The sequence below is a fragment of the Lolium rigidum genome, chromosome 3 (genome assembly GCF_022539505.1).
Source record: "Lolium rigidum isolate FL_2022 chromosome 3, APGP_CSIRO_Lrig_0.1, whole genome shotgun sequence".
Classification (NCBI taxonomy): Eukaryota; Viridiplantae; Streptophyta; class Magnoliopsida; order Poales; family Poaceae; genus Lolium; species Lolium rigidum.
In genome coordinates this window covers 304,592,108-304,605,636 of record NC_061510.1, presented here as the reverse complement: position 1 = coordinate 304,605,636, position 13,529 = coordinate 304,592,108, and the positions used below count along the sequence as shown (strand labels likewise).

General features: G+C 39.9%; 1 protein-coding gene across 12 annotated transcripts; it reads left to right on the top strand.

The window, feature by feature from the left end:
• The first annotated feature begins 5,220 nt into the window (after window positions 1-5,220).
• On the top strand, window positions 5,221-10,793 carry LOC124703659. Of its 12 annotated transcripts, none has more exons than XR_007003202.1 (7): window positions 5,221-5,817; window positions 5,908-6,186; window positions 6,849-6,911; window positions 6,997-7,255; window positions 7,368-7,417; window positions 7,546-7,627; window positions 8,079-9,313. XR_007003202.1 is itself a non-coding variant. In XM_047235884.1 (4 exons), the coding sequence occupies exons 2-4, from the start codon at window positions 7,563-7,565 to the stop codon at window positions 8,546-8,548; spliced, it is 429 nt and encodes a 142-aa protein (XP_047091840.1). In that variant the 5' UTR covers window positions 7,302-7,417; window positions 7,546-7,562; the 3' UTR covers window positions 8,549-9,313. The 12 variants fall into 12 exon arrangements, 1 of the variants encoding a protein (XP_047091840.1); XR_007003204.1 differs by having other exon boundaries at window positions 5,908-7,255; window positions 8,079-8,216; window positions 8,313-8,393; window positions 8,474-9,313; XR_007003205.1 differs by adding an exon at window positions 9,642-10,793 and having other exon boundaries at window positions 5,908-7,255; window positions 8,079-8,760.
• The last annotated feature ends 2,736 nt before the right edge of the window (window positions 10,794-13,529 follow it).

The following is a 13,529-nucleotide window of genomic DNA, read 5'->3' as shown; positions in this document are numbered from 1 at the left end:
TACCTTGTCGGTAGAGATAACGTCCTTCATGGGAGCCGCTCTTTGGAGGTTTGTTTGGCAAGGGGGTTAGAGTACCCGCTACCAGTCGTTGACAACAACAAACACCTCTCAAAACTTTACTTTTACTCTCTTTATATGATTTCAAAACTGAAAAAGCTCTAGCACATGATTTAATCTCTGGCTTCCCTCTGCGAAGGGCCTGTCTTCTACTTTATGTTGAGTCGAGTAAACCTATTTCTCTCCATCTCAAGCAAGCATTTGAGTAGTTGTGATCAAACCATTATATTGTGATTTGCTACATCATGTCTTTTATTCTTCCTTGTTTAGTACAAGTTTTATCTGAATGAATATAGCTTTGCAAGTTATCAATGATTATGAAGAGACCATTATGATTGAGTATGCAAGTTGTGCATTATAAACTTTAAACATGAGAGCGCTGCTCAAGAAGATAAATATAATTTGTTAAATGTTCTCTGACCAAGAACAAAGTTTGCCATCACCAACTATGATTCCTTATGCACCTTTATTTGTGACTACCTTATACTTGTTTCAAGATTGAGTTATATGAGGAAGTCGTTTACTATAATGTCTTGTGTGAATGAATATGATGCTTCTTGTCCGTATTTTATTTATCGACTCTTCACTCCATAAACATGTGGACCTGTTTACAGAGTTCAGTTTCGCTTGGGCACAAGCGAAGTCTAAGCTTGGGGGAGTTGATACGTCCAATTTGCATCACTATTTTATATCATAATTTGCTGTTATTCATTGATATATTTCATATTTGGACACAATACTTATGTTATTTCATCTATTTTGCATGTTTCATCATTATTGGAGGATCGAACGCTGGAGCCAGGATTCTGCTGGAAAAAGCACCGTCAGAACGCAATATTTCGGAAGATCAACTGTGGAAGGAAATTATACCAAAAAACCTATTTTTCAAGATGACGAAGGAAGCCAGAAGGAGGGTCCAGGAGGAGCCAGGGTGGGCCCACACCCTAGGGCGGCGCGGCCCAGGCCCTGGCCGCGCCGCCATGTGGTGTGAGGGGCCCACGACCCCTTTCGCCTCCTTTTCTTCGTGAAACCCTTCGTCCCGAGGACCTAAGCCACGGAGGAATCCTCACGAAGGGTTACAGCCGCCTCTGCGGGGCGGAGAACACCAGAGAGAAAGAGCTCTCCGGCGGGCAGGAATCCGCCGGGGAAATTCCCTCCCGGAGGGGGAAATCGACGCCATCGTCACCGCCATCGAGCTGGACATCATCTCCATCACCATCATCATCATCTCCACCATCATCACCGCCATCTCCACCGCTGGACATCATCACCGCCGTAGCAATTTGGGGTTTGATCTTGATTGTTTGATAGGGGAAACTCTCCCGGTATCTATTCATACTTGTTGTTGATGCTATTGAGTGAAACCATTGAACCAAGTTTATGTTCAGATTGTTATTCATCATCATATCACCTCTGATCATGTTCCATATGATGTCTCGTGAGTAGTTCGTTTAGTTCTTGAGGACATGGGTGAAGTCTAAATGTTAGTAGTGAACTATGGGTGAGTAATATTCAATGGTGTGATATTTAAGTTGTGGTGTTATTCTTCTAGTGGTGTCATGTGAACGTCGACTACATGACACTTCACCATTTATGGGCCTAGGGGAATTCATCTTGTATTCGTTTGCTAATTGCGGGGTTGCCGGAGTGACGAAACCTAAACCCCCGTTGGTATATCGATGCGAGGAGGGATCGCGGGATCTCGCAGTTTAAGGCTGTGGTTAGATTTATTCTTAATTACTTTCTTGTAGTTGCGGATGCTTGCAAGGGGTATAATCACAAGTATGTATTTAGTCCTAGGAAGGGCGGTACATTAGCATAGGTTCACCCACACAACACTTATCATAACAATGAAGATTATTTAGCCGTATGTAGCGAAAGCACTAGACTAAAATCCCGTGTGTCCTCGAGAACGTTTGGTCATTATAAGTAAACAAACCGGCTTGTCCTTTGTGCTAAAAAGGATTGGGCCACTCGCTGCAATTGTTACTCTCGCACTTTACATACTCGTACTTTATTCAACTCGTTACATCAAAACCCCCTGAATACTTGTCCGTGAGCATTTACAGTGAATCCTTCATCGAAACTGCTTGTCAACACCTTCTGCTCCTCGTTGGGATCGACATTCTTACTTATCGAAGATACTACGATACACCCCCTATACTTGTGGGTCATCAAGAAGCTATGCATTTGCTATTCTATTAAGATGCCCCCACCCAGTAGCCTGGAAAAAGAAGTCCTGAGCAACCACTAGCATCTGGTTGCATCCAATAACCATAGCCACCCGATGTTCCACTGGGAGGAGTGAAACCCATTGCTGAATTGAATGAGCAGCCCGCCGAATAACCTGCAAAATATTAGTTCCATTTTGTTTTTTAAAGATAATATCATTTCTCATTTTCCAAATAGCCCAACAAAGAGCTGAAACACCAATCCGAATTTTCTGTTTATCCTCTTTCCTCGCCCCATTCAGCCATCTACCAAACATATTAGTAATATTGGCCGGCGGAGGAATATTATAAGCAAGGTACATCATATGCCAAACAATCTTCGCAAAAGGGCATTCAATAAACAAATGATTAACGGTTTCCATGGAATCACAAAAACAACATTTTTGACATCCCTTCCACTTCCGTTTAGCTAAATTATCCTTAGTTAGTAGCACCTTATTACTAAGGAATCACATAATTTTTTTAATTTTCAGAGAAATCTTTAGCTTCCATAGATACCCGCGAAGATAAACAGTATGTCCATTAATCCAGTCAAGGTACATAGACTTAACTGAAAAAATGCCAGAATCCGTAAGCTTCCAAATAAACTTATCAGATTCAGATGATAAATCAATTGTAATCAATCGTTTGCATAAATGTAACCATTGCACCCACTTATTATCATGCAATCCTCTTCTAAAAGAAATATTGATAGGTTCAGTAGCAAACACAGTCGAAACTAACACATTTTTATGTTGGATGATATTATATAAAGCCGGATATTGTTAAGATAGTGACGTGTCTCCCAGCCGCACGTCCTCCCAGAACCTAACAGATGTTCCATCCCCCACTCGAAAATAACCTCTCTGGAAGAAATCCTCTTTCACATGCATGAGACCCTTCCAAAAAGGTGAGTCAGTTGGTTTGACCTCTACTTGTGACAATGTTTTATTTTTAAGATATTTGTTACTTAAGAGCTGCTGCCACATACCCTCCTCTGAATGAAGTTTGAACAACCATTTGCTTAATAAGCATTTGTTCTTCAATTCCAAAACCTCAATACCCAACCCACCTTGATCCTTTGGTCTACACAAAATATTCTATTTAGATAATCTATATTTCTTCTTATGTTCATTAGATTGCCAGAATTTTTTTGATCTATAGTAATCTAACCTCTTCCTCACCCCAATTGGGATTTCCAAGAAGGAAAGCTTGAACATAGGAAGGCTTGTGAGAACCGAATTAATGAGGACCAACCTATCATCATAAGACAACATTTTACTACGCTAGCACCCCAATTTGGAGGCAAACCGAGTTTCAATCGGGTTCCACTCCGCATTCCGCAAAGTCCTATAATGTATGATCTGCTGATCTCCATTTTTATCACAAACCGAAACAGAGGATTGTAGTATTTGTTTAGTATTTTGCAGCATCGGAGAGATAGCTACGAGTTTTTAAGCACCAATTCAGGTTGATTGTTTCATCCATGTTTGGGAACTTAGATGGAACAAAACACACTGATTCATTTTCTATGACTGAAGTTTCTTTTTACCTAAACAATGGCATGCTTGAGTATGTCCCTTACGGTTTTAAATGTTTGTTTTCCCTAAGTAGATAATCTCCAAACTATAAAATATTATATGAACTATTAATAACTTACACTTGAGAATGTTGCGTGTTTTTTCTCCTGTGATCATCTTCCATCACTTTTTCTTTCTTTTGAAAAGGATCATCGTCCAGACCTGTGAAGGTTATTTGGTACTTAATTATGACAGAGTGTTGAACCCATGGCTATATATGCATTCGTGACGAATTCATACACGAGTGATCCTAGCTATGTGATTTCATTCGTCAGATTTTGATGTCAATCAAGTGGGGATTTGTTGTACATGTCGCTTCTGCTTTCCCAATGCCTCTTAATCCTAGATGAGTTTGCATAACGCGAGCAATATATGGGAGCACAACAGACATGGTATGGAACACAACAGACATGGTCTAGGATTCTTTTCTATACTACTCCCCTGTTCCATAATTCCTTTCACAAATTTGGATGTCTATAGACATATTTTATGAATAGATACATCCACATCTGCGATAATAATTATGGAAGGGAGTGAGTTCCTAGACTAGCCTTGAAAATTGTATTCAGCTCTGCGGAATAAGAAGACATTCTGTGAGGCTGGACAACTATAAGCACTAGTATTCAATATTCATTGCCCTCCTTATTCTCATTAGCATTTAATTGATAGAATCTTAGTCGGATTACTCATTTACATGCATGTGCTCTTAGCTGACATGACACACGGAGTGCTGCTAAGACTACCCACAATTGGAGTATCATAGGTAGTATCATGCATTCCATGCATGCAAAATGCTGATGTGGCAGTGCTATTAAGGAGGAGAGAGATGATACTAGTATCATAGGTAGATACCGTATCATAGCACATACTACTAGAAAAATTAATGTCAAGTAAATTCTGTACATATATTTGCATTGAGATTCTACAAAACAATTAATATATGGAGAGGAGACTATGATACTAGTATATGATACCATGCATTGTGTAGATAGTAACATGTAGTAGTATCATATGCATGATACTTCTATATGATACTATGCATTGTGACTAGTCTAATATATTTTCGTAATAAGGAGTGAATGGGTATTGCTCTTACTAGCTGACATTGTGTGTGTGCGCGCACGCTTGTGTGTTAAACAGCATGCATGCACAGTACCTATTAAGAAGGTTCTTCAGTTACATCCAGAGGTGTAAACGATGCCCCCTCACGGAGGCTTCCTAGCCTATCCACGATAGGAAACCTGGCGCGTGATGCTTGGACGTTTCCCTAGCTCTCCTTAGTTGTGGTCCACGTGGCGTCACATGCTTGGCTCAAGAGGAGGGGAAAATGTGGGTCTCCCCCGGTCGTCTCCCCCATCCGTTCCTCTCCCCAATCCCCTCCTCGTTCCTATCTCCCCCAAATCCTCTGCATCCTCATTCAAATCCCGTCGGCCGCCACAGGGTCTCGCACTCCGTCGTCGTCCTCCACACCAGCGGTCGCCTTGCCAGGCGAGCAGCAACAAGACGCCATGGGGCGAGCGGTTGACGCGCGGGGGAGAAGCCCATGAGCGGGTATTCGAGGTAGTCCACCTCCTCCAGGGTGCAGCACGCGGTGGCCTCCACGAATCACACTCCCTCGCTGGTACAGTCCACCACGAGTTCGCCGACGTCGGACAACACGAGGAGGCCGGCGATGGGATAGTGGCTCACCAGCTTGGCAGCCAGATCCCGCTCAATGTCCTCGACCGGGGATTCGGCGGCGTCGTCTCCTGCAGCGCGGCCCTTGAAGACGTGGAGGGACTCTATCAGGGCGCGCTGCATCGGGGTAGCGGTCGAGCCAGGAAAGCAGGAGCTCGCTGCTGGGCGTGTACGTCGAAGGGGCCTGCTGCGCCGCGCCCGCTCTAGCGGTCCTCATGGTGGTGGTTGTGGTGGGCGGATATCTGGTTATTGTGTTGGCGTACTCGCTGGCTAGCTCACCTGGGGAAAGGAAGGTGCGACCCTTGTTGGTTTTTTATACAAGGTCCTGTGAATTGCAGTGTGACAAGTCTTTAGGAGTTGTTGCTGATGACATGGAATTGCAGAGAATCAGCTGAGTGGCTATAGGGTGGGCAGGCCGGAGCTGGTTTGTTGAAGGAGAGCCGACATGGAATTTAAGAAGAGATCAGCTACTGCATCATTTTTCTAATCTTCAGCCCAAGTTCAAGATTCATCTCTCCATCTTTTCCCACTACAATCAACTTAGCTCTTGGTGATGGCTTGTCAATCCATGGCTGCCTTGGCCTAGGCAAGAAGCATGCACCGTTCCTGTCATGACCTTCTTTTGTGCGGAGTACTCTTCGTGGTTCTTGCATCCCATGCAGGTACAACTCACCCTCCCATCTTACCTTCTACTATGCAATGTCAGGAAATCCTCTGACCCCTGCAAATAAACAACAATTGAAAGGTGTTTCAAAGTTTCTTTCCAATGGTCTGCATACTAAGAGATATTCCTATATGGTTACCCTAAAGCCAGTATTTACTTCTGCTGCTCTAGGATTTTTTTTTTAAAATACTGGAGGTGATACTTCTACTCAGATTCATACGGTTTGGTCCTTTTGTTGGGTTTTAAGTTGCGTGGCGTTATTGTTGTGGATGTAGGATAAAAGAGAGTACTCACGCGGGCTAAAAAGGGAGGAATGGTTTTCCTCCATATTGGATAGGTTAAAGATGGTTCTACATTTATTTGGTGGTATCATTTATCCTAATTTGCTGCTATCAACTCCAGTTATTTCACTTGCGTGATCTCCTTGAACATGCTATTTTTTTATCAGCTTATGGGATATACTCCAGAATGAAATAAGATAGTTTTTTCTTCGTATTTGGTAATTCATTACGATTTCGATGTTTTTTCTTGGGTCATGATCTAAATTAAGTTTTGGTTTAGTTCTCCATTTTACCATTATGTTGAGATCAGCAAACTATTGGTACGGTTAGGCTGTCAATGCTTTTTTTTTTGCCTTGACTTCTGTTTCTTTGGATTCAGATGAACACTATAGAATACCACAAAAGACATCTGCAGTAAAATCTTCTGTTGATGATTTTTCAGGTTAAGTTTTCTATTAAAATCAATTGGTTTCTACCTTATACTTACTGCATATTGATATATTACCTTTTATTCCTTTTTACATCAGAATATACTCCATCTGAGTCTGATTCTATGGCGTTGGATAATGTTACTATGTGCTCGAAGAATTATATGTATTATCAGGGCAACACCATCTTACAGAAAACGAGAGTTGACGATCTTTAAATTTTTTTTTTTGTCCTCAAATAAGAAAGTAGAAACATATCAACGCTCTCCTGAAGGTAGGAAGACGGGAAGGAAGCTGTTGCTGTTATTTTGTATTTGGTTTTGTATAAAATAAATTGCTAAGCTCCATGGTCCGTGAGGTATGCTTCCTCTTTTACTTTCTCTGTTTAGCGTTCCTTGCAGATGGCTCCATTCTGGTGCCTGATGGTTACTGATTTTTTTTTTCTTCATACTGACACCATCTGGGTTTAGCTCCGGCCGCAACGTCCAATTTCGCAGGGCCTGGATTGCTCCTCGCCGAGGTATGCCAACTCGTCTTCTAGACCCGCTTCAGGATGCTTTGCTTGCTTGTCTTTGTGGTTTGTTTCATGTATATCTGCCGCACATCATGTGTTTGCTCTCATGCCTAAGAAGTGACGGTTGTGAACAGGTTAGCCCTCCTCACAAATGTCCACGCCCAAGTTAATTCTCTGCAGCCTTTTGCGGAGCGCCACAAGTCCTGCTATTTTCTGGTGCGAGTCATTTTCCTTCCGCGTTTTCCGGGTTCTTCTATGTAGATTTTTTCTATGGTAATGCAAACATAAATTTAGGAGCAGTTCTTAATGCAATGAACACAAGGCTAGCTTTAGTCACTATTAAAATCCATATTCGAAGTGACGAATTGACTGTTTGTTGCGTAAGTCATATGCTTGCTTTAGTCAGAGAAATCATGCGTCCATGACTCTCAGTTATTTTTGGCCACTACACAGTAGTATATCAAGTCATGAAAACCTAACCATATAAGTAGGCTATAAGCTTGACACACGTCTCCAATAATAAATTGCAAGTTCAATGCATGCAACAGTAGCAAGAAATTACCTTGCTCTGAGCTTATAAATTTTACGTTCTAACTTCATACCTATATCCATATAGTGTTGATACTTCATTGTCATTGTAACTAAACAATTATGTATTACCTTTCAGGGATCTGTTTTTTTATCCCAAGAATGGTGATTGTTTGCACATTGAGCTAGCAAAGTCGAATTCACGCAAACGTAACAGAGGCACTATTTGTACAATATTGATAATTCTCTTGCTCGTATCAGTTCCATCGAGCAAAATGTAATGAACTCTTTTACACCGTTCAATTCATTACGATTTTCATGTTAGGTGGTGGTGATGTGTACAAAGTTATTGACAAGCGAGTATATAGAACAGAGGAACAATCTGAAAATGACAACAACGGTGGTGAAGGTGATGATGATTTCTCTGACAATGGTGATGGTGGTGACAATGATGGTAATGGAGTTTGTAGTATGGGATTTCTCTTGAAACTATCAACTACAATCTCATTGTTGTTGTTGGCAACCGAACTTCAGGGCAGGGTGGACACAGAAAATGACAATTCCAATGGCAAGGATGAGTTACCTGCGGATCAAAGGTTAACAACTTAACATGCGCTTCACATTACTTATTCCTGGAGTTAATTCTCTTTCTTGATTTGGCTTTCACCTTAATAAAGCGTAAGAGCTAATGTGACACTTCTCTTAAGTCTGCCGATTGTACAAGGATTTGTTAATGATAGATGAATAGGTGATTGGTATTTCCTTTGATCGATAGTGGTGAACCAGGAATAGAGCAGCAGAAGAGGCTTTCTTCTTCAAATGTGAGTTCCATGTCATAGCTTCACTTTATCACACTTACCTTATATCCTTGTTTTAACAGTAATACCAATATACACTGCTGCAGTTTTGTGAAACAAAGCAAGCGGTTGTGAATGATTTTTTTAGCTTGATTTGTCACATTCTATAATGTGACATGATGGTACTTGTATCTATGTTCATATTTTGTGTAAGAGCATTAGAAGAAGCTGACCAAAATACTGCTGCAATATGGATATTGCATGTCTTGGGAATCATGTAGTACCTCAATTTATCACCAAATTGAAATGGAGTATTTCTGCATAAACTGTGTTACTTTGAACTAGAAACAATGGATCTAATGCAAGTAGTCCAGTACATCCTAATTATTTCTTCCATCCAACCTGCAATGTTGTTCCTCTTTTAGAGGAAACAGGAAAGAAAGGTAACCCACAATGCACTTTTTTCCGCGGGATGATTGAAGATGCAGAAGAGAAGGACTTAATTTCACATGGTGTTATGAGTTATGACACTAATCGAGCCAGCGAGCAGCACTCTTAAGAATTTGATTTGTGTTCATCCCTTTTTAGAAAAGCTACCTGTTTATTGATGTCATGCCTGCAAAATATTCACTTGACAAACAAATGCTACTGAGATTTTTAGGCTCTGAACTGACATTGACATGTGGAAACTAGGATTTTAGCTCATACATGGTTAAGAACTCAGTAAATAATTAGACGCCTTTATAGATTTTTTGACTAATATTTCTTCACCTTAGTTGCAGTTTTTTGTTTCTATTGTGGTTGTTCCAGCTTTTTATGTAGCTTTGACATATTGATGGTTACTGATTCACTTGCAGAACATCTACACTATGGTAGTTGTTAAGTAATGTTTGTCTCTCATTTAGTTTAAGGGAATGATGGGCGAAGGTGGAGGAGTTGATGAAGACAATACTAAATCCTATAGGGCAAGGATTATTTTTCCACTGGCCAAGGACAAGCTAAGATGGCTCCAAGGTCATATGAGAAGCGGAGTTTGTTCTGTAGATTGTGTGTGATTTATCTTTTACTTTCGTTGATGTCTAACTTGATGAGCTGTTGAAACAAATTTGTTGCTAATTTACGAATTTCTCTTTGATTTTCCAAAAACCTAATTTGATTTTCGTTGCTCTAACTAGATGAGCTATTGAGCTGGAGAAAATCACAAAGAGGTGCTTAAGAAATATATGTCATCTAACTTTATGTCTTTGATTTTCATTGTTTCAGGTTGTGGGCTGCTACGGGATGTTGCGACTCTTTGTCTTATAGATAGTTGTCTTTGTTAGATTTGTTCGCTTTACACCACCGTGTGTCTATCCATCCTCTATGCATTATGTTCATTCACACATTTATATGCTCTGTTTCGAATCAACTAGACCTACGCACGTTTTCACTGATTCGATCTTTATGTGTTAGTTATAAAGAGTTACTTTGTTCAATCTAAATATCCTCTTGCATTTTGTATAGCGATGACAAGACTGTTATCGTCTGATCTGTTAAGAGAGCCTTGCTCCAGGAATCACCACCTTGGATTGCGTCTAAAGGTGTGCTTGAGGTGGTACCTCCGGTTGAGTTTGAAGAGGTGATTCTTTTTTGCACATTAAACACGCGCGTGATAGAATATAATTTCAGTGCAATACAATGTTCATGGTCAAATGATATTCGGTTATGAAACAAGATGGTAAGAGAAATTTAGAAGCTTTTGTATAATGTACAAATATCACTTGATAGGAAATGAGAAGCTTTTGTATAATCTACAAATATCACTTGACAGGTCAGATAAATATCACTTTGCAAATTTGATTCCCAATGAAGAAACCAAATATGTATGAAGCAAACATTAAGGAGAAATGTCAGATAAATATCACTTTGCAAATTTGATTCCCAATGGAGAAACCAAATATGTATGAAGCAAAGATTAAGGAGAAATGTCAGATAAATATCACTTTGCAAATTTGATTCCCAATGGTGAAACCAAATATGTATGAAGCAAATATTAAGGAGAAAGCGATGACAACAAAAGCCACTTCTGTATAACAAAATGAATAGCTGGTTATATATAAATTGTGGTACTCAAACGATGATTTAATATTGGTTTCTACCTCACTCTATAAGCGTAATAATAAGTGTTTGACATAATATTCGTCGGTGCCAAAGAAGGTCCACGCGCCAAGGTTTGACCCTAAATGTAATAGTGCCCGCTATCATAGTAGAAAAGCATAAGACACAATGATTCTATCCATGTATCTGTCTGATATTGCTCACCTATTTAGTACACTTGCTTTGCTGCTATGTTTATAGTTTCGTTTGATTTATCCTAATTTTAACCTACTGGCAACGTTTTGTGAAACCTAAATAAATTATTTTCATGTTGGTAGTTAATTTTTATCGCCATTAGACAAAATATACATTCGCACGAGCTCCACGGGACCGTGCGCCAAGGCGCACATCTAAATCTAGTTATTCTGGTTCTCCCCCAGTCACTGGCAGACGAATTTTTTTATAGACAAAAGGCAATAACATGCCCGACTTTAAATTAATAAAGCCCATAGGTTTAACCAGTTATACAAACGCTGCGGCATACAGCTTAGCCAAGGAAGAACCAGAAGACGAGGTTATCAATTTAGCAAGTGAAGTTAGTGGCAGCAGCATATAGCTAGCGTTCTTCCACAGTAGGTTACCAATTTAGTGACTCGATCACTGTTCATTGAGCTGATAAATTGTATAGTGCTTGTATCAATTATGTCCAGTACTTAATTAATGGAAGAGTGTTCTGTTAACTCTGTAACGATCATTACAAGAATATTGTGTGATATTGTGATTTAAGTCCTGCAAGAATACAGTTAGAAGCATAAAGACATGGTTTTCTCAATATGATTTCAAATAGAGAACAACAGAGCGGAATTCTATCACTAGTAGATAAAGGGGATTCCATCCTGGTTGGTAAGGGCCTTTAGTCCCGATTTATAACATCAACCGGGACTAAGGGCCTCCACGTGTATTTACTTGTATTCAATTTTTTTCTAATTTTTTTCACTTTATCTTTTTTCTATTTCTTTTAGAATTTCTATTATTTTTGGAGAGTGTTATTTTCTCCACGTGTATTTATTTGTATTCACCACAACGGAATTAATTTTAGGGGGGTGTTATTTGACCAGTTTAGTTTCTAAGTGCACTTAATCTCTAGTCAAATTACTTGCTCGTGGTCAACTTTCCCTTTCAGTCATCCATTCTCAAACTGTTCGCACTAGCACGTTTAACTTCTTAGTTTCTTCCGTCCCACTTCCAAGTGCTTTGTGCGTACGTTATTGATATTAGTATCATATCACATGTTGGTCACGATATTGTACTTATTTATTATTTGAATTTCAAATAATTCTTTTAATAAACAAAAGTAATGATGTAACAATAACCATGAATAAATAAATACCAATAATTTTTAAATTTTATATTTTGCAAAACCTAAAACCTGGAAATTTCATATTTTCCTTTGGCAGCTTGAGAATCTAAAAATTGGCTAACGGGGTGAACTCGGATGTAAATTTTTGTGTAGATACATTTTCATATAGTAAACTTTTTTTTTCGAGTTCGTATGCAAGAGATGTTCCCATTTTACCAAAAAATACTGTGTTTTTGCCAAAAAAAAAAGTTAAAATTTATGTTTGTTATTTTTCATAATAACTAGATCACTTAACCTACCTATATCTAACATGATTTTTAATTTTTAATTTTCTATCAATTTTTTGTATTTTACAAAGCTAAAACAAGTCGATCCACTTGGGGGTGGAGCAAAAAAAAATCATAGAAAACCGTTAGTCCTACCTTTAGTCCCGGTAACACCAACCCGGACTAAAGGTTTCTGCATCAGAGGTAGCCCGTCGCAATCCTTTTTGTCAAGGTTGGTGTCTCTAACCGAAACTAAAGATCTCGTTTGAACTGGAACTAAAACTTTGCGGGCGGCTGCGTCCAAGCCACCTGCAGCCGGCAGCACCGGAAAACCACCACTACCGCGACACACAAAACCTCCCACGGACCGATTGTGAAAGGCGATAGGAGGGCAAGCGCGTTATGCTTGGTTTTTGCTCTTTTGTCCGAATGCTAGCATAAAAGTTCATTCCATACGCAGCTCTAATACAGTACTACGGTCTGGCGGAGATAAGCAGAGTCCGTGCCTAGAATTTTCCTAAAAGAGAAATGCCTTCCTGAAGAAACGAATGAACAACTGGGCAACCTGGCGTGCTAACAAGCTCAAAGAGAAAAAAACAGACATCCTACGAGATGATACTAGGAGGGATTCGAGCTCGGAACATACAAATATGTTCGTACTTAGTGCCCATCCACTGGAGTTTGTCCACCCTGTCAATTAATTAATGGTTGATGGGTTGGGCGTTCTGAAGTTCTCGCAATATCCGTGTTCTTAATCCTTGCGGACCCTGCGACACTCGCTTGTGCTCTCCCTATGCCTCCCAAGCCGAACATGAGTGTGTACTTTCATGACATGAAAATATAGTCATATATTTCAAGGGCCAACCTTTAACAAAGCATTGCAAAAACGAGGGCTCGTGGAGCTTTCTTTTCCTTCGCTGTCTTACAATGCAGGAAAACAAGTTCGTCACATTAAAAAGACAATGTCCTTGAGTCTCTAGCAACCACAAGCACTGCAATATTCATTGTCATCTTTACTAGCATCCCTGTCTTTATGAAACTGCATTGTAGCTCATTACACATTTGCGTACGTTCTTAGATGACACTAGCAG